The sequence below is a fragment of the Carcharodon carcharias genome, chromosome 5 (genome assembly GCF_017639515.1).
Source record: "Carcharodon carcharias isolate sCarCar2 chromosome 5, sCarCar2.pri, whole genome shotgun sequence".
In the NCBI taxonomy this organism is placed as follows: Eukaryota; Metazoa; Chordata; class Chondrichthyes; order Lamniformes; family Lamnidae; genus Carcharodon; species Carcharodon carcharias.
Window position 1 is genome coordinate 121,739,794 of NC_054471.1, and position 26,784 is coordinate 121,766,577.

A 26,784-nucleotide genomic window follows, 5' to 3' on the forward strand; every position below is an offset into this window, starting at 1 on the left:
AAATTCCAGCCATTAATTCTGTTTCTCTCCACAGTTTCTGCCTAGCCTACTGAGTTTTCCTAGCTTTTTGTTTTGGTCCTTATAATGATAGGTTGCACTATGATGCTAAAAATGTATATTCCTATAGAATAAATAGTTCAAGGGTGACTTACTGTTACTGTCTCGCATATGAACTATAAATGTTTACTTTCTCTATCTCAAACATTTTTCTCATACATTTACTGCATTCCCTTATGGTGTTTGTTACTGAGAATGAATGTGGGCTGTGCATCTGGCATGGTTGGATGTGGGGACAGAGGGGCAGCATCCATGTGGGAATGTCAAGATTGCAGTGAGGATTAAAATAAATTGTGTATCTGGTAGGGCTGAGTGGGGGATGGCAGAGAGTGGCACAGATAGAAATTTAAACTTTGATGCTCAGACTGAGTTCAGATTCTAAGACTTGTGGTGTGAGGTGTAGTGGGAATGTATGGAGGTGATAACCAAGCATCATCTATGCACTTGGAACTCTCTTACCAACATAAATGCTGGGCAATTTTATGAAAAGTTACAGTGATAAAATTACTGGCACCAATTATATATTATTTGATAGTTCTATTTATGTGTTAGCTTCACAACTAAGCTCAATATTGCTTTTAAATTCCTCATTCTATTTATTGAGAAGAGCCAACAAGTCTTCCATTAGAGCTATATTGATGGCAGTGATAGCCTATTATCTTTTTAGGTAGAATATTATTGATTATTTCTGTGCATTACTTCTTCAGAAACAATACAAGAAGTTTTCATTAGGTTATAGTTTATAAAATGATTGGTTGAAGGGCTGCAATAATAATTTATGCTCAGAAGCAGACATTCTTACAAACACAAGGGGGTAAATTTTAATACCCAAAAATGGGTGTGTTGGGGTTGAGTCAGAGGTTAACTTTTAAAAATCTCAAGCCTGACCCCACCCACCTCTGGGTTTAATGGAGGCCAAGGAACAGACAGCCAACAGAATCCCAGGAGATGGGTTGGCAATTTAAATGTTTCAATGAGGTTGGAAGCCTCTAAGTTAACCCAGTTTGAAGACTTAACAGTGGCTGGTCGAGTTACTCAGGCCTCAAGAAACCCGGCAACTGAAGGGAGATGAAGACAGCTTTGGGGAGAAGGTAATTGCCTTTATAACAATGCTTGTGGGCTAGGAGAAACAGAGGTGCTTCCCCTCCCAGTTCTCCAATCCCAAGCCCCCACTATCCCAATTAGACATCTTTCCCATTCGAAACCCTGGGATTGGAGAATAGATTTACCTGCACCTGCAGCCTATTCTGGAGTCCTGTCTGCCTGACCAAAAGCCAAACCTATTAATTGGGCTGACTTCTCAGCAAGGTGCTTGTCAAAGATAAAAGATGAGGCTATGGAGTTAAAACTCCACAGTATGTTTCAATCAGAAACTCTACCCACCACCTGTCCGCAACCTATTCTTGTTAATATCCAGGACAAAACAATGGTATAGGTAATGATTGCTTTATTAATAATTTAAAAGTAATTAATATTTCTATGTTTTCCGTTTGCAACACTTGAGATTAAAAATACGTACCTCAGTGAGCTCTACCTCATGTCTGGTTAGCTGACCTATTTGAGGAGCAGATACATGTCGTACAACAGTCATCTCTCTTGTGGGCCCACCTCTCATAATAATTTGTGGCTCATAGGTAGATTGACCCACTTCTTCTCTAGCTTCAAAGTAAATGGCATACCTCAGCTTGCCACCATAGGCCATGAGCTATGAAACAAAACAAGGCATAATTACAGGTAAATTGAATACATTGCATTGACCTCTTGAATACTAAATACAGTTTGCAAAACACTCAAAATGGCAGAAAGCAAGAAACCCAACTGGAAGGGCCAGGAATTTGAGATGGATCCTGGTTATGCCTGAATTCTGTCCCATTTACAGAGCCCCTTTAAACCCTGGTGGAGGGGCTATGGGAGGATCTTTCATCCAATCCCTATGTCAAGTGGTATCTTTGGGGGAGCTTATTCGCTTGCCAGGAATTCTGCCTGTATGTCTCAGTAGGCTTCAGTGAAACTCACATCTGCAGAGCTGGAAGTAAACTCTCTTAAAGCCTTTAAAATGGCTTTCAACTTTTACTAATTAATTCTGCAGAAAACTGTTATCTTAAGGCTCTGAGGAATTTCTCAGCTTTTCTTTCTTCAACCCAAACCAGCCTGGAAGCATAGCCACTCTGCACCTCGTAGGGGGATTATTGTAGATACAATTGAAGAATTGAATTTAATTAATTAATTCTTTAATTAATTGAAGAACTCTCACAGGCGTGAAGTTTCTATCCTCACAAGCATTTGTTGTTAATCCCGAATTGCCCTTGAATAGGTGGTGGTGAGCCGCCTTCTTGAACCGCTACAGTCCATGCGGTGTAGGTATACCCACAGTGCTGTTAGGAAGTAAGTTCCAGATTTATGGTCCAGTGACAGTGAAGGAATGGTGATAATACTACCAAGTGAGGATGGTGTTTGGCTTGGAGGGGAATTTTCAGGTGCTGGTGTTCCCATGCACCTGACTGACTTCTATTTAACCAATGGCCTAAACAGGGAAGGCATTGCAGCCCTCCCGCCAAGTGAAACTAGCAGGGAGAAGACCTGGAACCATAAGAACATAAGAAATAGGTGCAGAAGTAGACCAACAGCCTGTCAAGCCTGCTCCGCTGATTCAATAAATCATGGCTGATCTTTGGCTTCAAATCCACTTTCCCACTCGCCCCCCATATCCCTAGATTCCCAGAGAAATCAAAATTCTATCTATCTCAGCTTCAAATATATCCAACGATGGGGCATCCATAACCTTCTAGGGTAGACAATTCCAAGATTCCTAGCACTTTGAGTGAAGGAATTTCTCTTTATTCAGTCCGAAATGATCGGCCCTTTATCCTAAGACTGTGCCCCTGTGTTTTAGATTCCCCAGCCAGTGGAAACAACCTCTCAGTGTCTACCCTGTCAAGCCCCTTCACAATCTTATATGTTTCAATGAGATCATATCTCATTCTTCTAAACTCCAGGGAATGTAGGCCCAATTTACTCAGCCTTTCATCATTGGAAACCTCTCTCATCCCAGGGGCCAATCTAGTGAATTTTCACTGTACTGCCAGGAGAATCTAAACAGATAAGGTTTGATTTAATATTTTTAATCTTGTCCTTTTCTGGCTGATGATTTTGGTCACAAAAATTGTTTGAGCTTTGTCTGAATTTAAATTAATATTATTTTGGACAAAAGCTATGTTTTGTGAAGAAAGGAGACATTTTAAGAAATTCCCAACTTTGATCATGTTTTGCCAGTGGACATTTTAAATTTTTGAATCGCTGCTCAGAGAAAACATGAAGTTTAATCACACTATTCATATCTAGAAGGACACTAGACATAATGGAGTAATCCAGTAATTCATTGGAATTCTTAAGCAGCTTTTTGAATACTCTCTTTAAGATAATTTGACTCTTCATTGTATCAGCCTTGAATATTTTCAGCAAAACTAATGAAGCTTTTTTAAAGTATTAAATTGTAATCTTAAAAAAATAATGACAGTCAGTTGTCAGTGTTCCAGAATATTTGGTTAAAGTCACAATGCTCACATTTAATTACCTGGAAATGGCATACCAAATGCAAAGTTATAAATGCCAGTGATTGGAGTTGCTCAATAATGCTCTCTGAATAAAACACAAAACATTTGCCATCCAACACATGTGATTCTCGTGGAGATTGTAATAACAATTTGTACCCTATGGGGGCACTTTCGTGCAGTTTGAAAACACTGGCCAGGATTATCTACCAGGGGCAAATTCTGTGCTGGGCATCTGTTGTGAGGTCAGGAAACCTGGAAAAATAGATCAAATGTATGGCAGAATTTAACTGCAGGTTGCAAGGCTGCTTCAAATATTTTTTCTGTGAGTTTTCCAGCTGTAGGCAGCCTGATAGGCAGGCTGGAGGCCTTTTGGGTGGGAACCTTGTTTCACAAAGCTGAAGCCTATGAGAGAAGATTATTGGGGGAATGAGAGATTGTAAAAGGTGGGACTCCAAGTTGTGGGGATGGGTCCAATGGTGGACTGAGGAGTAGGTTGTTGAAGTAGATGGTGGTCGTGGAAGGAAGGCAGTCAGATCGCAGCAGTGATGAGATGTAGGGAAGATTTCTTGTTGAGCCTGGAGGAAATTCTCCTGCTCCTCCTGCCCCACAGGCAGTGCTGTAAAGGTATTTACCCCATGCATTCAGCCCTTCTCACTTTCTTTAAGCTGCTAGGTTTCGAGAAACCGGGGAGTCCCGGCTGCCTGAGGGTATAAATAGAATGACTGTTAAAAAGAAGACACAAGGCTTCTGGTTCAGAGGTAGGGATCACAAGACCTCCCATTCCCATTCCAGCATGTAAATAGAGCACTCAACTTCCACAGCTTTATAGCAGATATTCATCACTACCAGAAGTGCATCTCTTACCACCATGTCATAACTCCATTAATCTAACCTAACTTCCACATTGATTAAGATAATCAATGATTTTCATCAGTTAGTTTGGTAAGTAATTGTAATCCATTTTATCAGTTTAATGTGAAGTTGAGAAGATAATTACCTTTTCCCCTTCAAACTGTTCTGGAAGTTTCCAGTAAAAAGGCTCATAAAGAAGATGCTTGATCACTATGCCTACGTTTGCTACTATCTCTGGATGCTGATGAAAGACACCACTGGTTGTTTTTCTGTCATTGAATTTATTTACTATTTCCAGTACAGTCTGATCAGATTTAAGCATCAGCTTCAAGAGAAAAACAAAAGTGATTAGATATAGCAAGAATGTAAAATTCCAGCTGAATCCTTACTGTGATTTTAGACATATTTTGTAATAATTTGCAAATACAGCAAAACATGTGCAACCAATATTAAGTGAACAATGCTAGGTCAAAGATTCATGCCAACATTTTACTCAAACAAAACAGACCTGCAGCGTGGCTGTAAATCTTGGTGAACTTTTTTGCCATTAAATGAAAACTGAAGGATAGTTTCATAACAATTCAAACCACAAAACATGGTATTAAGATGGCATAGCAGGTGTTATGTTTTGACCTGAGGTTTCACATAGTCACAATTCCCAACATAGTCAGTTAAAACATAAGACATAGGAGCAGGAGTAAACCATATGGCCCCTCTAGCTCGCTCTGCCATTTAATACAACTATGGCTGATTTCATGCCTCAATTCTTTTCCACCCATTTGCCATTGTTCTTGATTCTCAGAAAAATCAATAATTTATCTATCTCAGTTTTGAATGTATTCAATTATAGAGCATTCACAAACTCAGTGTTATTCAGAGTGGATGATGAACACATTCAAAATATTTCCCCACATAGAAGGGAAATTGGCAGATTGTCATCACCATCTGCTCTTGTAAATCACTAATGACCAGCTACAGCACTTGGAGGAAATGATGCATTGAAGGGCCTAAGAAGTGGGAAGCAGTCAAATTTTGAAAAGAAAACCCTCCTTTCAAGACTTTGTACCATAAACAGTGCTATACAAAATTTTAAACACTGTATTTTAATTCATAAAGCATCATTATAATATTAAGATCAATTATATCATTGAGTAAATCTGAAACCAACTTAAATATCTTTATCTGCAAATATATTTCCATTCAAATTAAATATGCTAACTCAAGTTTCAATTGCTCAGCTACAATTACAGCAGCAATCTTTGAAATTGTTCTGGGATTCTTTTGGCTTTTGATAGATGAATACAAAATGAATAGCAATACACAAGAGAGAGCTATAGTTACAGTAAACAACTGCTTTAATGCTTACTGAGATACATGCTGCTCAGAAGTATTTCATCAAAAGTGAAAATGATTAGCGGTTCACTTACTCTCCTGTGGATCAGCCCTTTTGCCTCAGTACATTGTGTAGTCACACCTGAGCAGTAACAACTACTGCATCCATGAGGATTGCTTGAATAGAGTGCAAAAGCACCAGTCTTGCACCTATCACAACTAATTCCCTCCACGTTCACCTGCAGAAATACATTTGGTTGCTTAAGAGATCGACATTAACAGTTCATATTGTTATTAAAATTCTTTATTTTAGATAATATTTTGCATACAACTACATTGGATATACAGTTCAAAAACAGGACATTCAGCCCAAACAATCTACACCAGCTTATGCTTCACTCAAGCCTCTTCCTGTCTTTCCTTATCTAAATCTATCAATGTAATCCAATATTTCCTTTTCCCTCATATGCTTGTCTAGCCTCTCCTTAAATGGTCTGATACTATTAGCTTCAACCACTCCAAGCCCAGAATCTTCTGGTCAGCATGTGGGGGCGGGCCCTGCTTGCCGACACATAAAATGACGGGTGGTGACACCAGACGTGAGTCCCGACATCACTGTGTGTCATTCAGATCTTCAGTTCAGCGGGCACGCACCAGAGTCAGTTGTGTGCCCACCGAACTGTCAAAGGCCTATTAAGGCCATTAATAAGTTAATTAAGCTGGTTGTCTGGGCTGCCCATCCAACCTTAAGGATCCACGGTAGGGATGAGGTTTCATGAAGTGTTTATAAGTTGAGTAAAAATTTGTATTAAAATTCATTGACATGTCCTAGCTCATGTGACACTTTCTCATGAGGGGACATGCCTGAATATTTTTTTTTTCTTTATTTAAATTTTTCACAATCAAATTAATCTCTCTGAGGCAGCTCTGTGCCTCAGGGAGATTTCTGCGCTCTTTTGTGCGCATGCGCAAAAGAAAGCAGGCCCAGACTCAGCCATTTCCCCCCGCGCGCACAAGGAGTGATCAGTGCTTCTGGGTGTGCATCACGCTGGGCGAGCCTTAATTGGCCTGCCCATGTAAAATGGCAGTGTGTAGCTGATTGCAGGCGGCGATCAGCTGCATGCCCACCTGCGCCCACTCCTGCTCAGCCCCCCCCCTCGATTGGGAGAAAATTCTCCCTGAAGTCTGACTGCAACATGGTTTTTGTGAATTTGTAAGAGGCTGAAGTATTTACTCAATGGCCAAGATTTTATGGGCCCACCGCAGTGTGTCTCCACCAGGCAGATGCGGCAAGCCATTTAAATCTCCATTCAGTTCGTCGGGACCATAATATCCTGCCGGGCGGGAGGGGCCATAAAATCCTGGCCAATGTCCGTGCTTAACCATTTACTAAAGAAACTAGTCTGGCAGACATTCTTGGCCAGAATTTTTATCTTGATAGACAGGCAGGCCCCAACGGCTTGGCGGCAGGCGGGCAGCTGAACTCCACCGCCGAAATGGGGCCCGCCGCCATTTTGAGTGGGCGGGCCAAATAAGGCCCACTCAGCGACCTGCCCAACAGGAAGCGCTATGCGCTTGCTGTGCAGGGGGGGAGGGATTCCCCATCTGTCAAAGTGTGCTCTTTCGTGCGCACTGCTCCCTAACACTAAGTGCTGTCTCAGGGAGATTACTAACAGTGTCAAAAACATTAAAAATATAAAAATTATTAACATGTCCCCCTCATGTGACAATATTACACGAGATGAGAAAGTTAATAAAAATATTAAAGTTTTAAAAAATGGACATGAAACCTCATCCCACCAGGGGATGAGGTTTCATGTATTATCAGAAGCCCGCTGGGGCTCCTGGCCTGCCCACCAGCCTTAAGATTGGACGGGCAGGGTCTTTAGTTATCTTAATGATCCTGTCAATGGCCTTAATTGGCCATTGACAGGTCGGCGGGTGGACAACTGATTTCGCTGTCTGCCCCCCTTCCTCAATATTTAAATAGATTGGGATGACATCGGGAGTTCCTCCCGATGTCATGCCACGTCATTTTCCCATTGGTGAGCGGGTCCCGCCCACAAATTTCCCCGATGGGAAAATTCTGCCTCTTGTGTTTAAAACAAATAGGGGTTCATTTTTATTGAGTCAGCGGCCCACCCAGGCAAAGATATAAAAATATTTAAAAAGGTAAACACATGTCTGTCCTTCACAACCCACTCACACACACACACACACAAGCATGAAGAATTACAAGTTATACAGTAGGAAGGTACTTTCTTAACCAAATTAATGTTCAATGCAGAAAGGAAAAAAATAGAGAGTTCACTGTTTATGAGTCCTTTGCTGGTAACTGTGGCTGAAGCAGAAATTTTTAACGGTCCCCTTGAAAATTCAGTGGAGTTGACGTCCATATAGATTGCAATTTCTGTAAATGGTCTCTTTTTAAAACATAATCCGTCTTTCCCAAAAAAGTCAATGATTTTTGCACTGAGGTTCCTTGCAATTAAACATTCTCTATCTCCGTGATGGATTTTCAACTGGAACAGAAATAGGGCCTTGACTTGAGGGAGAAGGGAAGAGGGAAAATATTACAGCCCCATTGGGAAGTTTTTCCAGCCTGCTCTTTTAGTAGCTCGCATGCTATATTAAAAGAGATTCAGAAAATGGTTACTCCAGTCACATGACCTCTCTCCCCACAATGATTTCAGAAGGTATTTGCTTAGCTGATGAACTGACTATGGTTTTTGTTTCATAGCTGAGATAATTAGATTCTGTAATGTGCAGCCATTAACTCCTGAATATCCTTTATCCATCTTGATGAGATAGGAAAACACCTTTCCATGCAATTATTGTCCTAGTAGACTTTCTGTCGCCACTTAAGGCCCTTACAGAAATGCAAATATGACATCCTGTGCAGTTTCCATTTAATTGTTTGGCAGTAGTTCCTGATATCAGCAGGTGTGAAATTCCATAGATATATGTTGTGGCATGTCTGAATTATAATTTGTATTAGAAGCTTTCAGAAACTGGTCAACTTGCAATACTAGACATCAGGTAATTTGTGGCAGCCATCTTAAATCAGTGTCTTTTCTTGCTTTTAAAAATGCCCTTTTTGAACAGTTCAATATATGTTGATCAGCCAGTGTACTCATGTACAAGCCACATCATCGTGAAAAGATAATTTTATGACCTTTTACTATCAGAGCAAAGCTCCATCAATCATGCTCTGTGTATAATTTTCCAACCATCTAAAATAATACTTAGAACGTTGTATTCAGACCAAAGCAGAATTTCCAATCTGTGCTCTTAGCAGAAAAGGCTCCAAGCCAGAAGGTCAGAAGTTTAATCTTCCCCTTACAGGAACTGCTGATTTTCTATCAATTTCAATGGGATGAAGTTCGGATCTGTTGATAGCAACAAGTAAAAAACTCCATCAAGCGATGAAGGTAAAAGCCACCCCCTGTGAGTCTTGACTGGGTGTACATCTCAATGAGCACATAGATAAATATAGATTGTCTCCCGCACTTTAAAAAAAAATTCTACCAGCTGATTATCAAGCATCAATGCAGAAATCACAGATATGGGGCAGAATTTTGCCCTTGGTAGGCCACCTCAGCGGGGGCGTTCAGGAAGCTGACCACTGCCCGCGATCAGCACCGTATGCCAATTAAGGCCCACCCAGCGTGAAATGCACCTGGGCAGCGCTCAGCGTTGCCTGTGCGGGTGGGGGGAGGAGGGCGAGCAGGCCAAGCGCGAACTTTGCGCATGTGCGTGAGTGAACACTTCATAATCTCCTCAGGGAGATGAAGAGATATATATAAAAAAATAAAAATGTCATAAAACATGTTCTCTCATGACACTGTCACATGAGCAGGGACATGTTCTTAATTCAATTTTATTTTATTTTTATTTGCTTTTGGAAACTTTATCCCACCCATGGATGAGGTTTCCAAAAAAATGCAAAGGCTGCTTTGCCTTTTCGCCTGTTCCCCAACTATTAGATTGGAATGGCAGTGAGAAAATGTAGCTTAATTGATTATTTAATGGCCTTAACAGACCTTTTAATTGTTGGCGGGTGCACTGCCGACTCCAGCATGCTCTGCCGACACGCTTGGCCAACATCAATGCGCGTCATTTCACGCTTGAGCGGGCCGAGCACGTGCCTGCCTGCCAAGTGAAAATTTTTGCCCATTCTTTCAATTTTGTTCAGATCTTCATATTTTACAAATTCAGGATGGTATTTGGTGAAGAATGGCCCAATTTGTGTCTATTGGTTTAAATCAATTCCAGAAGTTTAAGAACTAGTATTAATCTGTTCCAAATCAGATCAGCCATTCTTGGGATTATTCTCAAAACCATATTGAGGAATGCGTAGAAACACACTAATGGTGAGAATGAAAAACTACACGTTAGTGAAATTCAAAGGGATGGAACAATCAAAAGGAAAGTGTCAAAACAAGTTGACAGAGTTCTGAAAGCTTTTAGAAAAGGTGCAGAGGCATCTTAGTAATTTGAACCGATTAGCTGCATTTACAAACTCTGAATGAGCAGGAAATATGCAGTTACGACAAAAATGTAGGGTAAGGAAGCCCAGTATACAGTCTACGGTGTATGCTTGCAGAAGGTGTCCTTCCAACAGATGGCAAAACTCTGTAGCTGGTCAGGCATGAGTCTGCAGAGAAATCACAGAAGCCTAGCACTGTTTGATGGTTACTGAAATAGAAGTTGTGCTATGTGAGGTGGTTGCGAAGAGGATCAATTTCTGTGCCATTTCACAAAAGTATCCATGTATGTCTGAACTGCAATGTGTCTGGAAAGATGTAGAAGTAGGCTTGATATCACCACAGTAAAGTGCATGTTTGCACTGGGTGTTCTCACAATCAGTGGCATAGTTCTTTATCAAGCTTTCTGTTCATTGACAGGTAGCTATTTGTCCATCTGTCTTCTTTCAACCATTCTCTCCACATAAATTATCTTACCCATATCCATAGACACTGTCTTGACCATGCCTTCCATATAAGTTTTTCACATCCATCTTGCTCATAAAGACTTGTCCGATCGCTTCCTTGTCTCCCTAATTAGCCAGATCCCTCCACCTCTTTCTGACCCATCTTCTATGTGCATCCACCTGAAATAAGCTTTCTCCCAGTTCAACTACAGTTGTACTTTCAAAGTGCCAAAAGTCTAGCCTTTGGCTCTCTATATACCATGGTACTTCTGCAGTTATCACTCTGGTCAACCACTCTCTGTTCTACCTTTCATGCCCTTGACCCAGTAAAACCCTTAACTCTTTCCCAACCTGATGGTTCCATTTCATAATGCTCATGACTTCACTTCTTCAACTACAAATAAATGCAAATTATTATTTGTCTTTAGATTACCTACGCGCCATGGTTTGGTTCCTAGAATTAAATGCTGATTCTTTAATAGCATTCCCTTGACAGAAAACTAACTGATGAAGAAGGCTCTCCTATACTGTAAAGGCATTGCCAAAAAAGAGCTTTATTGCTACTTACGTTACTGTTTCAGTCCAAGGATAATTGAAGTCACCTATTATTATAATCCTTGGTTTTCCTGTATTTTTCTCCAATTTGTCTATATGCCTTTTTATCTGTTCTCCACTCTTTGGTCATCTATAATATACTCCCAATAGAATTATTTGTTACTACTCATTTCTTAACTCTAACGAGATTCAGTTTTTGGATAGTATGTTTATAGAGAAAAGGCAAGAAACCAGTACTGCTTAGGCAAATTTATCATGACGAACAAAATGGTGGCACCAGCTCCGTGAGCCAACTCATTTCCTTAGCCCCTGTCATGTGCAGGATGCTAACGCAGGTGAGTGAGAAGTTTGGTCATTTTAATCTTTGAGCCTCTTGTCCTTATTCGAAGATCGATTCCTGCCCAAAATCAGTAGCAATGAGGAGCAGGTTGGCAGGTAGGAATCAAATTTTGAGCATGAGGAGCTACCAACAGGGAGCTTATGGAGTGGTTCCCTAGCATGAAGCAATTAAGTCGCTGAGGAGTGGGATGAGGGGAGGAAACCCAGGGGAGGCCCACCGTTTCCTGATATGGCCCAGAAGAGTAACCTGTTGCCCCGATACTCAAGAAAATCATTATAACTGTGGAAAAATTTACCTTTCTGGGCCTCATCTGGCTGTGGATACATCTGGTGGCAGTTTTTGCAAGTGCATTTGGCAGCGTGTGCAACCTGCGCAGGCTGGGTTCAAAGGGCATTGGGTTCCAAGTGTATTATCAGACCCTGACTTTTGAATGTTTACAAAGCCTGTGGCAAATGTCTCATATGGCTCTCAAAATACAGCAGTTATTGTAAATTTTGAATCTATGCTATAACATAATTTGTTTCCTTTATTACATTTTTACACATTTGCTGTTCTTTGTGATAAAAAAGGTTGACTTACAAAACTCAAATAAACCTGCAGATTGTCAATGAGTTTCATAAAAGCAGCTTTTTAGCAGCTGCTAAGTATTTATTGGGCATTACAACTCCCACCCATTACAAAAGATAGACTTACCTTACAGTTACACTGTCCATTATATACTGCACATGAACAAATTCCGACTTCATCACAGGTTTGACTCTCTGTCCCTGCCAAACCACAGTCACAAAGCCTGCATTGTGGATAATTCCAATAACCTGCTCTGCATCGGTCACACTTTTCTCCTGTGAATTCTGGACGGCAGAAGCAGCAGCCTGTTACATCGTCACACTGTAGGTTTAACGATCCCTCAATAGTACAGTTACAGGGCTAAAAAAGAAAGACAATAAAAGACATTTTTATAAATTTGCAAAATTTTGCCAAAAATAAATACAATATTATGAAATACACAGTTTAAGAATCAAACAAAAGAATTGAACTAAAATGGCTGTCCCAATTATTATAAATGCCTAGCTCATGGTTCATAGTAATATTTTAGAGGTAATTTTTAGTTCTGGGAAGATCAAAGTTTAACTTTGGAAAATGAGATAGATGAAACTAAAGCAGCTTGGTGTAGAAGTAGGAATAGGCAATTCAGCCCTTCGAGCCTGCCCCACCATTCAATACCATCATGGCTGATCTAATTTTGGCCTCAACTCCAATTTCCCACCCTCACCCCATAACCTTTCATCCCATTACTAATTAAAAATCTATCTATCTGCTTAAATTTATTCAGCATCCACTGCACTCTGAGGTAGTGAATTCCATAGATTCGCAACCCTTTGAGAAAAGTAATTCCTCCTCATTTCTGGTTTAAATCTACCACCCCTTAACCTAAAACTATGGCCTCTGGTTCGTGAATGCCCCAGAAGGGGAAACATCTGCTCCACGTCTACTTTGTCTATCCCCTTTAGCATCATATGTACCGCAATTAGATCTCCTCTCATCCTTCTAATCTCTAGTGAGTATAGGCCTAAATTGCTCAATCTCTCCTCATAAACCAAGCCCCGCATCTCTGGAATCAATCTAGTGAACCTCCTCCAATGCAACTACATCCTTCCTCAAGTAAGGGGAACAAAACTGTGCAGTACTCCAAGTGCAGTCTCACCAATGCCTTGTACAGTTGCAACAACACTTCCCTATTTTTATATTCTCTTCCTTTAGCAATAAATGCCAAAATTCCATTTGCCTTCATTATTACCTGCTGTACCTGCATACTAGCTTTCAGTGATTCATGCACTAGGACACCCAGGTCCCTCTGCACTGAGACATTCTGAAGTTTCTCTCCATTTAAATAATAAGTCGCCGTGTTATTCTTCTGACCAAAATGGATAACCTCAAACTTATCCACGTTAAACTCCATCCGCCAAATTTTGGCCCATTCACCTAACCTGTCCATATCCATTTGTAAATTTCTTATTTCTCCATTGCAACTTATTTTCCCACCTATTTTGGTGTCATCTGCAAATTTAGCTATAGTACCTTCTATCTCTGAATCCAAGTCATTAATATAAATTGTTAATAGTTGGAGCCCAAGGACCAAACCCTGTGGCACCCCACTAGCTACAGCTTGCCATCCAGAAAAATACCCATTTATCCTGACTCTCTGTTGGTTAGCCAATCCTCCATCTAAGCTAATATATTACCCCAGCTCCTTGTGATCTTATCTTGTGCATTAATCTTTTGTGCAGCACCTTATCAAAGGCCTTCTGGAAGGCCAGATATACATCTACAGGATCCCCATTATCCACTTTGCTTGTCACATCTTCAAAGAACTCTAGCAAATTAGTCAAACATGATTTACTCTTCATAAAACCATGCTGACTCTGATGGATTGCATTTTGACTTTCCAAATGCCCCATTACTACTTCCTTAATAATGGATTCCAACAATTTCCCAACAACAGACGTTAAACTAACTGGTCTATAGTTTCCTACTTTCTTCCTCCCCCCCTTTTTGAATAAGGGCGTTATATTAGCATTTTTCCAATCCACTGGACCCTTTCCAGAATCCAGGGAATTTTGGAATATTATTTCCAATGCATCCACTATCCCCACTGCCACTTCCTTTAAGACTCTGGGATGTAGGCCATCAGGTCCTGGGGACTTGTCACCCTTTAATCACAATAGTTTGCTCAGTACTTTTTCTCTAGTGATGGTGATTGTTCTAAGTTCCTCCTTCTCTATACCCTCTGCATTACCTGTTACTACTGGGGTGGTACTAGTGTCCTCCACCATGAAACTGAGGCAAAATATTGATTAAACGTCTCTACCATTTCTACATTCCCACTATTAACTCCCCAGTCTCATCTTCCAAGGGACCAACATTCACTTTAGCATATTCTCTTTCCTTTTATATACTCGTAGGAGCTTTTGCTATCAGTTTTTCATTTTGCACTAGTTTTCTTTCATAATTTACCTTTGTTCCTTTTATTATTTTTTCATGACCCTTTGTTGATCTTTAAAAGTTTCCCAATCTTCCAGCCTGCCACTGACCTTTGCAATTTGTTATACCTTAGTTTTTGCCTTTATGTTATCTTTAACTTCCTTGCTTAGCCATGGATGTTTTTTCCCCCTCTTACCATCTTTCTTCCTCTTTGGAATATATTTTACTTGAGAGGAATTGAATATCTCCTTAAATAGCTGTCACTGTTCATCAACTGTCCTACCTTGTGGCCTTACTGCCTAGTCCACTTGGGCCAAATCTGCCCTCATGCCTATGGAGTAACCTTTGTTTAACTCCAGAACACTAGTGTGGGACTCATGCTGCTCTCTCTCCAACTAAACTTGAAATTCTAGCATGGTATGATCACTCTTCCCTAGAGGATCCTTTACTATGCAATCATTCATTAGTCCCATCTCATTACACAAAATCAAATCCAGAATAGCCTGCTTCCTGGTTGGTTCCACAACATATTGCTCCAAGAAACAATCTCTAATACACTCTATGAACTCTCCCTCGAGGCTACCCTTGCCAATTTGATTAGTCTGGTCTATATGCATATTAAAATCACCCATGATTATTGCCATGCCTTTCTTACATGCTCCCAGTATTTCCTGGTTTATACTGTGCCCTACTGCTGAACTACTGTTTGGGGAAGACTATTACACTTAAAGGGTTGGGGCCATGCAGACTTCAGGGATTAACAGCTAGGAATGTAAGATCATAAAACAGCAGGTCGGCTTACTTAGCTGGAGAATTGGAGATGAGGGCTGGGATTTTCTGGTCCTGCCCACAATGGTAGAGAGGCAGCCAAAAGTTCATTGACTTTCGGTGGGACTAGAAAACCCCAGCCACAGACAAGACTGGAAAATCCCACCCAAGGGCAAAATTTTCCCCCTGTCAGGGGGGGAGCAGGCAGGTTTCCAATCGGTGCCCCAATTCAGGGGCGCGCCATCATTTTGCGTGGGTGGGCCAATTAAGGCCTGCCCAGTGTGACATCTGTCAGGAAGTGCTATGCGCTCCCTGTGTGGGCGGGGGGTATTCCTTGAACCAGGAGTGCACTCTTTCACGTAGGTGCGCGAAATAGCGCACAGATCTTCCTGAGGCAGATTTTCAACTTTTAATAGAGGAGTTTCAAAATTTTCCTTGCCATGTCCCCTCATGTGACACATGAGTTGGGACATGTCCATAACTTTTACTTATACCTTTCATTAAAATTTAAATACTCTCATGAATCCTACCAGTGGATGAGGTTTCATGTTTTTTCACAAGCCCGCCTGGGCTCCCAGCCTGCCTGCCAACCTTAAGATTGGATGGGCAGGTCCATTAATGAGCTGAATTGGATTTCTAATGGCCTTAATAGGCCATTGACAGGTCGGCGGGGGCACATCTGACTTGGCTGCACCCCTGCCGATATGAAAATGGAAATGACATGGGGTGACGTTGGGAGCTCCACCCTAAATCACCCCGCGTCATTTTACATGTAGGCGAGTGGGCCCTGCCCCACTTGCCGACCAGAAGCTCCAGTGTTGACACTGCTTGCAAAGAAATGCAAATGCAGCCCAGAGAGCTGTTTTGTTTTTGGTGTCAGAGCTCCAATTAATTTAAAAGCATTCAGTGAGCCCTGGAAGGCTATGTCATCATGGAGATGGATGGAGCTTTAGAAAGATCTAGGGTTTCCATTTATCTGTGTGTTTGCTGGGATATGTGTAGTTCGCAGCAGGGGAAAAGGCCATTGTGAAAAGATGCTGCTGTTAGCTGGCTCTGTGTAGTTAGGGCTCAGGAGAATTCCTGGGAAACAGACAAGGTGGCAGGAGGTCACTGGCTCTGTGTTGGAAAAGGCTAAGGCTCAGAAGAAGTCCTGGGAGCCAGTTATAGATTGGTGTAGCTGGGAAGGTTGGGGCTTGGCAAAATCCAGGGCAGTACCAGCCCAGTGAATGCAGCCGGCTCTTAAAGAGCTGAAATTGCACCATTAAGTAGAGGCTGGAATGCAGATTTAGAAATCCAGGGGAATGGAATCTATGGAGATGAGATTGAAATGCTTGGAGTTGTGCAGTCATTGAGGCAGTCCAAGTTGGAGTGGCTTTGAGGGAATTCAGAAGTTTGATCTCCGAAAGTGAAAAGTTTGGAGTCCCTCATGAGGGAGAGAGAGTTCCAATGAGATTGGTTGATGTCTGAGTGGTGATGTTATGCGTATATTATTATATTTCTCTGATTATGTATATATTCCGTGTAGGTAAGGCTAAGCTGTGTCTGTGTGCACACAGGGTTAATCAAAGTTAAGGATGTTGGAGTTAGGTTGTCTGTAGAATCTAAGGGATGAAAGGTTAAAGGTGTCATTTTCTTGCATTTTGTAATGATGCCTTATGGTGGGTGTTAACTTCTAAGGAAACAGAGTAGATCAGAAATTAGTATTTGGGGATAGGTTTTGAAATTGATTTGTAGCTATTGCATTTCATACAAGTCTCAAAGGTAATAAAGAATATTTGCATTTTACAAGAGATTTGTGAGTAAACAAGGACAGGAATTTTAAATTTTATTGATCTGAAAAATGGAGGTAAAATAGGAAGATGAAAGGTTTTGATATTTGGGAACCTGAGTTTTCAAAGAAATATTTAAAGACAATGGAGGACTAAGATGAAAGGGGTGAAAAGGTATTTATGAAAACCGGGTTTCAGCTGTAGTAGTCCCACTGAAGGCCAGCTCTGGTGTTTTGGAGTGTGCTGAACAGCTGTGAAAATCCTTAAATTGAAGAAAGCAACTCAGATTTGGGCTAGGAGAACATTTGGCCTAAGAAACAGCTGATTTTAAATCTCCCTTTGGAAAACCCACATCAGCGTGGATTTGTTCTGGGAAGTTGTGGATTGTATTTCTGTTTGAAGTGAAAGCAATTTCTCGGTTTAGGTAATATTTCCTGGATTTTATCATTAAGAATCTATAAGGGCTGTTGCCAAAAAGATGGTTTTATTGTTACCTTTGATAAAGCATTTTTGGGCATTATTTTGTAAGATATTTTTTGAACTGTGTTCTTTTATCTTGTGTGTTTAAGTTTTTCCCCTTTTCTTTAATAAACATTTTAATTCTTCAAATTTTAAAAGGTATCACTGGAATCATGGGCTTTTATGTTCAGCAGCTTTCTCTCCTAATTTCTACAATACATGAAAAAAAAATTATGATCAGCCAAGCTGGATTTCAATCTGAGGTCTGGCTTGCTCAGCATCAACAAAAGCTGTGGTCATAACAACGGGTTGCTGAGAAACGAGATCTGTCTAGATCGCATTTGCTATTTGTTATACAATGTGCTGTGTTCACCACAGTTTGCCTATCCACAAACGTTAGAGTATTAGATAGATATTGTAAATTGTTTTATCTTTTCGACCCTGCATAGTAAAGTTTATGTTTGATTGTTCAAAACTCGTGGAATCTTGAGGATTTATTCTCTTAGCAAGTGCCTTGAACTTTGTCTCCTTTAAACAAAATGTTATTTGTTCCTAACCGGATCATACCACAACCTTGGGGGGGCCACCATGTCACCATGGTAGCCCATTATGTTCCAATATGCAGATCCATGAGGTGGAACAATATCAATTCATATCTATGACTCCCCTCATGGAAAATCCTATTCTTGTCATGCAATTGAGAGAGAATAAGAGGGAAAATCAGAGAATGATTTTCTAAGGATCAATTCCATCTTCCTCCAAAATGTCCACCTCAGTAATGATACCGACATGAAACCTGGGTACAAGTTATATGTTAATTCTCTCATCTGAGGATTGTGGATGACCAGAGAAAACCCAGGAGACAGAGTGGGGTGAAAACAATTCAATAATTTGAAAATTGTGTAACATACATCAAAACTAATCTTCTGCCTATAAGTGAGGTCTGGAAACCTTGACCTGCAGATAAAGGGATAGGATTACCAGCATCTCTCATGCCTCACAGGCCCTCAGTGATCCTCTGTTTCTTAAGAATATAAGAAGGTAATAAATAAAAATAGGGGTAGGCTATACAGCCCCTTGAGCCTGCTCTGCCGTTCAATTTCATGACTGATTCCTCTATCCTTAATTCCTCTATCCCACCCAAACCCAATATTCCATGAAATAAAAGCAGAAAATGCTGGAAAAACTCAGCATGTCGGGCAGCATTTGTGGAGTGAGAAACAGAGGGTGGAATCATCCCAGCGGGCAGGAAAAACGTATGTTTTTGTTCACAGCTTTTTCAGATTTCCAGCATCTGCAGCATTTTGCTTTTATCCCAATATTCTATGGTTCCCGATTCCAAGAATCTATCAATTTCTTCTATTTCTTCAAATCTCCTTAAAGGGGAATTTTAATTGGGAAATTCACAATTTCCCATAATAGTTCTGGGAATTTCAAAAAATAGAAATTTCATACAAAGGCTAAAAATAACAGTGCACGGAGATTAAAAAAAACAAAATATAGGAAAATTAATGTAGATAGGCCTCAAAAATGGTTAGCTAACTTTCTTTTCAGCCCTTTAAGTTTACTTTCTGTGTACTCCTTTAGCACCTATGAACCATGCAAAGTGGTGTATATTCAGCATATAAGCTGCAAGATACTGTAGTGTTTCAATGGCACTCTAATGTCATGAAAATATTTTATTGTATATTATAATATGTATAATAATGTAGCTTCAGCCCTTGACTACATGTCCACCTGTCTGTTGGAAATGTTGAAGAATGTAATGTTACAACTATCCATACATTCAATCCCTTTGTGGGAGGTGCAATATAACTAAAAGGGATTGATCAGATTTTCATGGGAATGAGAAAGGGGAAACTAATGAAAGATTGGGACCTTAATTTTGAACTTGAGGTTGGGAATCCAATGCCCAGACCATTACCAGGTCTGACCCTGCACCACGTCTGTGTCTTCAACCCTGACGCGATGCTATCCTTAAATGCAAATCCCCTAATTGGGCCGGTGGCCACTCAGTGCGCTGAGCAATGCCAGGAAACAATAACTGATTCCAGAGTGCAATCCTCAAAAGGCAGATGGCAGCCATGGCTGGGCTTGCTGCTGCCTTGGAGAATAGAGAAGGCAGGAGATCAAAGATCCAGTAGCCTCAAAGAGCAAACAAGTAGCCAAATGGTTCAAGAAACCCCCCCCAACTCTTTACCAAAATTTTTGTTCAGCAGAAACATGGCTCCCCGAATTGAACCTGACAGCTGCGTACTAATGTGCACCAGAGTGCTCTGTTTTGCCAATATGCAAGTTGAAAATCGTCTTCTGGCCTTCGCCAGCCCTTTCACAATCATCTCCAGGAGCTTCACAGGCTAGTAATTGGAGGCAAGCGAGTTGCTGTCTGTCCTGCCCTCACTTTGAAAATGCCAGTGTGTCCCAGAGGCATCGGGCTCTATTTTCAAAACCTGCCCACACCCGACCTCCACCACTTCAAGCAGTTGAAAATCAAGCCCAGGTGAAAGAACGAGTGAAAGAAGTGGGAGGGAATGAGTTAGAATGAGACAGAGAATGAAATCTAATATATATATATTTTTTGTTCTTTGGATTTGGGAAACATTAGCAAGGCAGTATACATATTACTCATCTTTAGTTACTCCAAGAAGATTAAATAAACCACAAGGTTTAGAACTGGTGTCACAAACAAGACAGCCCAGTTAGGAGTAGTAGGTTCCCTTTCCTAGAGGACATGAGTATTTTATAATCATTTTTCAATACTAGCCAGAATACACAATTTTTCTAATTTACTATGATGGCACTTATAACCTCTGAGCTGCTAATACAGTGCCATAATGACTAGACTACAGTATCAGTTGATGAGAAAGATAAATGGGAGAGAGGAAATAAATTCACAATGAATTGTGGTTACTCCATGATCATACTCAACAGTGACATTCCCTGCCCCTGACCAAGGGGTCATTAGGAATTCACCCTATTTCCATGGCTGGCATTTGCTCCAGTTAGGGTGAAACTCAGATGTTCACCTTCTTCAGTAGGGTCTTCAGTGTGGTGTTGATGGCCAGGCTGTGTGGCCTTTCCCATCACCATGAAAGTCCAGCATGGAACAGCTCTAAAAAAAATTCTATTCAGGGAATCAGACCACAAGCCCTGACCATACCTTGTCCTCCCTTACTCCATTCAGGGCATGCACTTTCAGGAGGTCAGTATGTCTCTTCTCACTCACCATATCAGCCTACTGTTTGCACCATAGTCATGAAGGTGCAATTACCTCCAGCATATTAAAGCCCCACCCTGGGCCCTGCTCTTGCAGTCTGCGTGATTTGAATTGTTTGGGGGTGAGGCAAAGCTCTGCCTCCAAACAAGGCCATTGGGAGTTCAATGTCTGTGTCCTAGAAAAGTCTGCAGAGTTACAGCAGGTGCCCAGTGAAAATCTCAAGCAATTTATGTCCCAAAGTTTTATTCTAGGTTTTTAGGTGCATGACCACTAAGTATTTGGCTTTTGACACTTTATTTGATGTTTTCCAGTATTTTGGAATCTGTAATGAACAAGGAGATTGCATTTTTATTTCATCTAAAAAGACAAGTGACATTTCGTCAATTTTATTGAAAACAGTTTATTTTATTTGACAGTTAGGAATTAATTATATTAATTCTTAGTAACTTCTTTCTCCCAAGAGCAATAGAAAAAAGTTTTGATTAATTTTCTGCTCTTTTTTTAAAAAGCCTAATAATGAACAAGAGATTCAAAATCTACTCCAGTGAGGGCTGTAGGAAGCAAATTCAAAACCTTGCATCTCTGTCCTCCATCTCCTGTTCAGTTTGGCGTTTATTCCCATCCCTGAAGTGAGCAACATCTTCTCTTTCTCTCCTTGTACAAATTGACTCTCATCCTTAACTTACGTGTACATGCCCCGTGCTGCTGCTCCCCATCAACTCATACACGCACTCTCTACCCTGCTCTGCACACCCTTCATGACAGCGCTCTCCTTCCTACTCCCCCCGCCAATTCACGTCCGCCTGCTTCTTGTTGCTCTCCACACCAGTTAAAGCTTTCACTTTCTTCCTTGTGTCCTTGCTCCCACCAGTTCACGGTGAAATTCTTCTTCCTTTGCAGGGAAATCATACAGATGTGCAAGAACTATAGAATGATGATATTGGGGGATTTTAATTAGCGGAAGCTGAGAAGAAAGAGTGGGATTTTGGTTTTCAAGGTTCCTCCCGACAACTTTTTTAGTCCTGACTTGAAAGTTTGGACGGCTCTCTCGGCTGGTCCGTTTGATGCTGGGTGGTAAGGGCAGCTTGGATCTGTTTAATGCCATCTGGACTGGTGAAGTTCTGAAATTCAGCACTTGTAAATACAGCTCCATTGTCTGGTACAATAACTTTGGGCAATCAGTGAGTCGAAAAGCATTGGGGTAACCTTTTGATGGTAGAATGCGATGTAGGTGATTTCACCTCAAAAATCTCCCCATTTTGAGTATGCGCCAATTATGAGCAAAGACACTGTGCCCAGGAATGGACCCAGGTAGTCTATATGGATCCACACCCATGGTTGGCCAGGCTGGTCCCAAGGGTGTAGTGGGGCTGCGGTTGGCAACATTTCCTGCATTTGGCAGTGTTGACAGTGATTGACTAGCTTCTCAACATCTGCATCTATACCAGGCCACCACACATAATTCCAGGCGAGCATTTTCATTTTAGAAATACCAGGATAAGCGCTGTGTAATTCAGTTAGGACCGTTGCTGCCTGGTACAGAAACGACCACTCTTGCTCCGCAGAGTGTAATGCCATCCTGACAACTCAATTTATATTTGTGGGTAAAAATGGTTTAATTTCCTCGGAGACTGGCTCATTTAACCATCCTGTAAGTACCTGGTCTCTTACTTTGGACAGAAGCTGATCTCGATTGGTCCAATTCCTGATCTGTTTTGCGCAGACGGGTGATGTGTCTAAAAACTCAATGCATAGACAATTTCTTGGAGTACAGGAGTACATGAGATGCTTTTTTGCAAGGGTTGGTGGCTAAGAGCTTCCGCATTTGCTATGTGTATCCCAGGTCGGTGCTCGAAAGTGAATTCATAGGCAGACAGAATTAATGCCCGTCGCTGAATTCTTGCCGAGGCTGACGACGGGATAGCTTTGTCTTCTTTGAAAAGCCCAAATGTGATTTATGATCAGAGATGATAGTAAAGTGCCTGCCATGTAAGTACAGATGGAAGTCTCTAACTCAGAAGACGATTGACAGTCCTTCCTTCTCGATCTGTGAATAACCTTTTCCAGCCACTGAAAGGGTTCTTGATACATAACCTATTGGCCTCTCAGAGCCGTCGTCCATTTCATGGGACAACACTGCACCAACGTCATATGGAGAGGCGTCACAGGTCAATATCAATTCTTCAGATGGGTCAAAGTACAATAACAAGGTTGAGGATTGCTTCAGTTGTTTAACTCTGTTGAAGGCTGCCTCCTGTGGAGCCTTCCAGGACCAATGATGGTGTTTCTTCAGCAGTAATGTGCAAGGGGGCCAGTACAGTTGATAAATTGGGTAAAAATTGCCCGTAGTGGTTTACCATCCCTAAAAATGATTTGCGTTCAGTGATATTTGTGGGGGAAAACACCTCCTTTATCACCTTAACCTTTTCTTCCACGGGGTGTAATCCTTATTCGTCTACACGGTGCCCCAGATAGGTAACCTCAGTGGCTTGGAAAATGCATTTCTCCTTTTTTAGGTGAACTCTCGCTTCCAGAAATCTTTTTAATACCTCCTCTAAATTTGCTAAACACTCAGCCTCTGTCGATCCAGTTATGAGGACATCGTCAAAGTAAAACACAACATATGGTAGTCCCTGTAGCAGACTCTCCATCATCCTTTGAAATATTGCACATGCCGAGGACACATCAATAGGGACGCACATATACTAGAATAAAACTTAGTGTGTATTTATTGTGACATACCCTGGGATATGTTAGCTAACTCGGGTTGCTGGTATGCATGGCTGATATCCCAACTTAGTGTAGGGTTGACCCCCTGCTAGCTTTGTGTAGAAGTCTTCAATTCTTGGAATTGGATATCTATCCAACTTGGCAGCCCAATTAACTGTTAGCTTATAATTGCCGCAAATGCGGACAGTCTTATCCAGTTTCAGTACAGGGATGGTAGGTGCTGCCCATTCCAAAAACGGAATGGCTCTATGGTGCCTAGTTCCCCCAACCTGTTTAACTCAGCATCCACTTTTTCTCTTAAGGCATATGGTACCAGTCTTGCTTTAAAAAAACTGGCAAGTTGCCTCTGGATCAACATAACTCTTGGCTTGCAAGCCTTTAATTTTTCCTAATTTGTTGTGAAAGATGCTGTCATTTTTTTTTAACAATTCCAGCAGTCTTCCAGCCAGCACTTGAAAAATCTCAGACCAATGTAACTTGATTTCTCTCAGCCAATCAAGGCCCAGAAGGTTTGGTCCTTCCCCAGTCACTATTATTACTGGGAGCTGGGCTGACTGCTGCCCATAGCTGACAGGTACCATGGCGATGCCTTTTACTTTCATGGCTTCTCCCGCATAAGTCTTCAACTGGGCAGAAATTCTCTCCAGGCTTAAGGATTGGGAACCTTCTCTCAGATACTGAAATGTGCGCTCACCCAGCACTGTGGCTCATGCCCCTATGTCCATCTCCATAACTAGAGGCTTCGCATTCACGTGGAGCGTGACAGTAATAGGGTTTGCCTTGACTGCTTTAATATCAAAAAGAGAGTGAATGTCAGAATCAGTTACTTCAGGCTCTTTCATATTATGCACTTCTAACATCTTTGCTGGCTGGTTACTTGGCAGTCTGGATTTAGCTCTGCACTGCTTTATCAAATGCCTTCTTTTGCAATAGTAATAGCACTCGGCATCCTTAAACCTATATGTTTCAGGGGTGTGGTTACCCCCACATTGGTAACATTTCAACTTCAGAATCACTGTCTGATTGCCTCTGGTATATTTTTTTGATTTCCGGGTAATGGGAACGATTCCCGCTTCGCAGCTGCTTCTGCGATTTTAGCGTCGCACCTGGCTGAAGGTTCCTGCCCTAGGTTCCTACCCTAGCTGGTAAACGGTGCTATTTTGCAAGCTCTGTAGCTCCTGCAAATCTTTTTCGGTGCTTTCCATGGCCAGCACTATCTCCATTGCTCATTTAAAATTTATATAGACTTCTGCCAGCAATCGACGTTGAATAGAGTCATTGCGCAAGCCACAAACTAACCAATCCCGTAGCATGTCGTTCAAGATCACTCCGAAATCACAATGTTCTGATGATTGCTTCAACCTAGCAATATAAGTCACAATCAACTCACCTGGGGCCCTCACCCTCGTATTAAATTTGAATCTTTACATAATGATTGATGGCTTGGGCTGAAAATGGCTCTTCTAAATCCACAAGCTCACTGAATGATATGGAGTTGGGCACGCTTGGGACTGTGAGACTGTGAATAAGGTTGTAGATTTGACTCCCACAGATGCTCAAGAGAATTGCTTTGCGCTTTGCCTCTTCCTCCCCTATTTCGTTAGTCTGGAAATAAAATCCGAGGCATTTGATGTATTGACTCCAGTCCTCCTCCATAGATTGATCCTCCTGAAGAGAGGCATGCTGGTGAGTATATATGTTTTTCTCTTTCTTTCTTTAAAATGAGATACTCCCAGTTGTAGGGTGAGAGGTAGCACCAGGACCTTTTATGCTCTTCGCCAGATGTAGAGATGTCCTACCGAGAGGCTTCTTTAGTTGGACAACAAACTTTATTTACAGAGCTGCTAAATTAGCTACCTTCTTCTAGCAAGGCTACAACACACACGCCTAACTAGGAAAATCCACAACTCTTTCTCCGGTACATCGATGATTACTTCGGTGCTGCTTCATGCTCTCGTCGGGACTTGGAAAAATTTATTAATTTTGCTTTCAATCTCCACCCCTCCATCATTTTCATGTGGTCCATCTCTGACACTTCCCTTCCTTTCCTTGACCTCTCTGTCTCAATCTCTGGTGATAGACTGTCCACCAATATCCATTACAAGCATACCGACTCCCACAGCTACCTCGACTACAGCTCCTCACACCCCACTTCCTGTAAGGACTCCATCCCATTCTCTCAGTTCCTTCGCCTCCATCACTTCTGTTCCGATGATGCTACCTTCAAAAACAGTTCCTCCGACGTGTCCTCCTTCTTCCTTAACCGAGGTTTTCCACCCACGGTCGTTGACAGGGCCCTCAACCGTGTCCGGCCCATCTCCCGCGCATCCGCCCTCACGCCTTCTCCTCCCTCCCAGAAACATGATAGGGTCCCCCTTGTCCTCACTTATCACCCCACCAGCCTCCGCATTCAAAGGATCATCCTCCGCCATTTCCGCCAACTCCAGCATGATGCCACCACCAAACACATCTTCCCTTCACCCCCCCCCCTCGGCATTCCATAGGGATCGTTCCCTCTGGGACACCCTGGTCCACTCCTCCATCACCCCCTACTCCTCAACCCCTCCTATGGCACCACTCCATGCCCACGCAAAAGATGTAACACCTGCCCCTTCATTTCCTCTCTCCTCACCGTCCAAGGGCCCAAACACTCCTTTCAAGTGAAGCAGCATTTCAATTACATTTCCCCCAACTTAGTCTACTGTATTCGCTGCTCCCAATGCGGTCTCCTCTACATTGGAGAGACCAAACATAAACTGGGCGACTGCTTTGCAGAACACCTGCGGTCTGTCCGCAAGAATGACCCAAACCTCCCTGTCGCTTGCCATTTTAACACTCCACCCTGCTCTCTTCCCCACATGTCTGTCCTTGGCCTGCTGCATTGTTCCAGTGAAGCCCAAAGCAAACTGGAGGAACAGCACCTCATCTTCCGACTAGGCACTTTACAGCCTTCCGGACTGAATACTGAATTCAACAACTTTATGTCTTGAGCTCCCTCCTCCATCCCCACCCCCTTTCTGTTTCTTCCCCCTTCCTTTTGTTTTTTTCCAATAATTTATATAGATTTTTCTTTTCCCACCTATTTCCATTATTTTTAAATCTTTTATGCCCCCCCACACCACTAGAGCTATACCTTGAGTGCCCTACCATCCATTCTTAATTAGCACATTCATTTAGATAATATCACCAACTTCAACACCTCTGTGTTCTTTTGTTCTTTTGTCTGTGACATCTTT

The 26,784-nt window shown here is 41.8% G+C and overlaps 1 protein-coding gene across 2 annotated transcripts in view; it reads right to left on the reverse strand.

Moving 5' to 3' along the window:
- The window catches only part of lama2 (laminin, alpha 2), a 588,604-nt gene that overhangs the window by 186,707 nt on the left and 375,113 nt on the right, over positions 1-26,784 (reverse strand). For both annotated transcript variants that reach the window (XM_041187590.1, XM_041187589.1), the window contains exons 23-26: positions 12,317-12,550; positions 5,891-6,034; positions 4,609-4,788; positions 1,577-1,762 (exon numbers count right to left, since the gene is read on the reverse strand). In XM_041187590.1, coding sequence (XP_041043524.1) covers positions 1,577-1,762; positions 4,609-4,788; positions 5,891-6,034; positions 12,317-12,550 — 744 coding nt within the window. The remainder of the gene's footprint in view (positions 1-1,576; positions 1,763-4,608; positions 4,789-5,890; positions 6,035-12,316; positions 12,551-26,784) is intronic.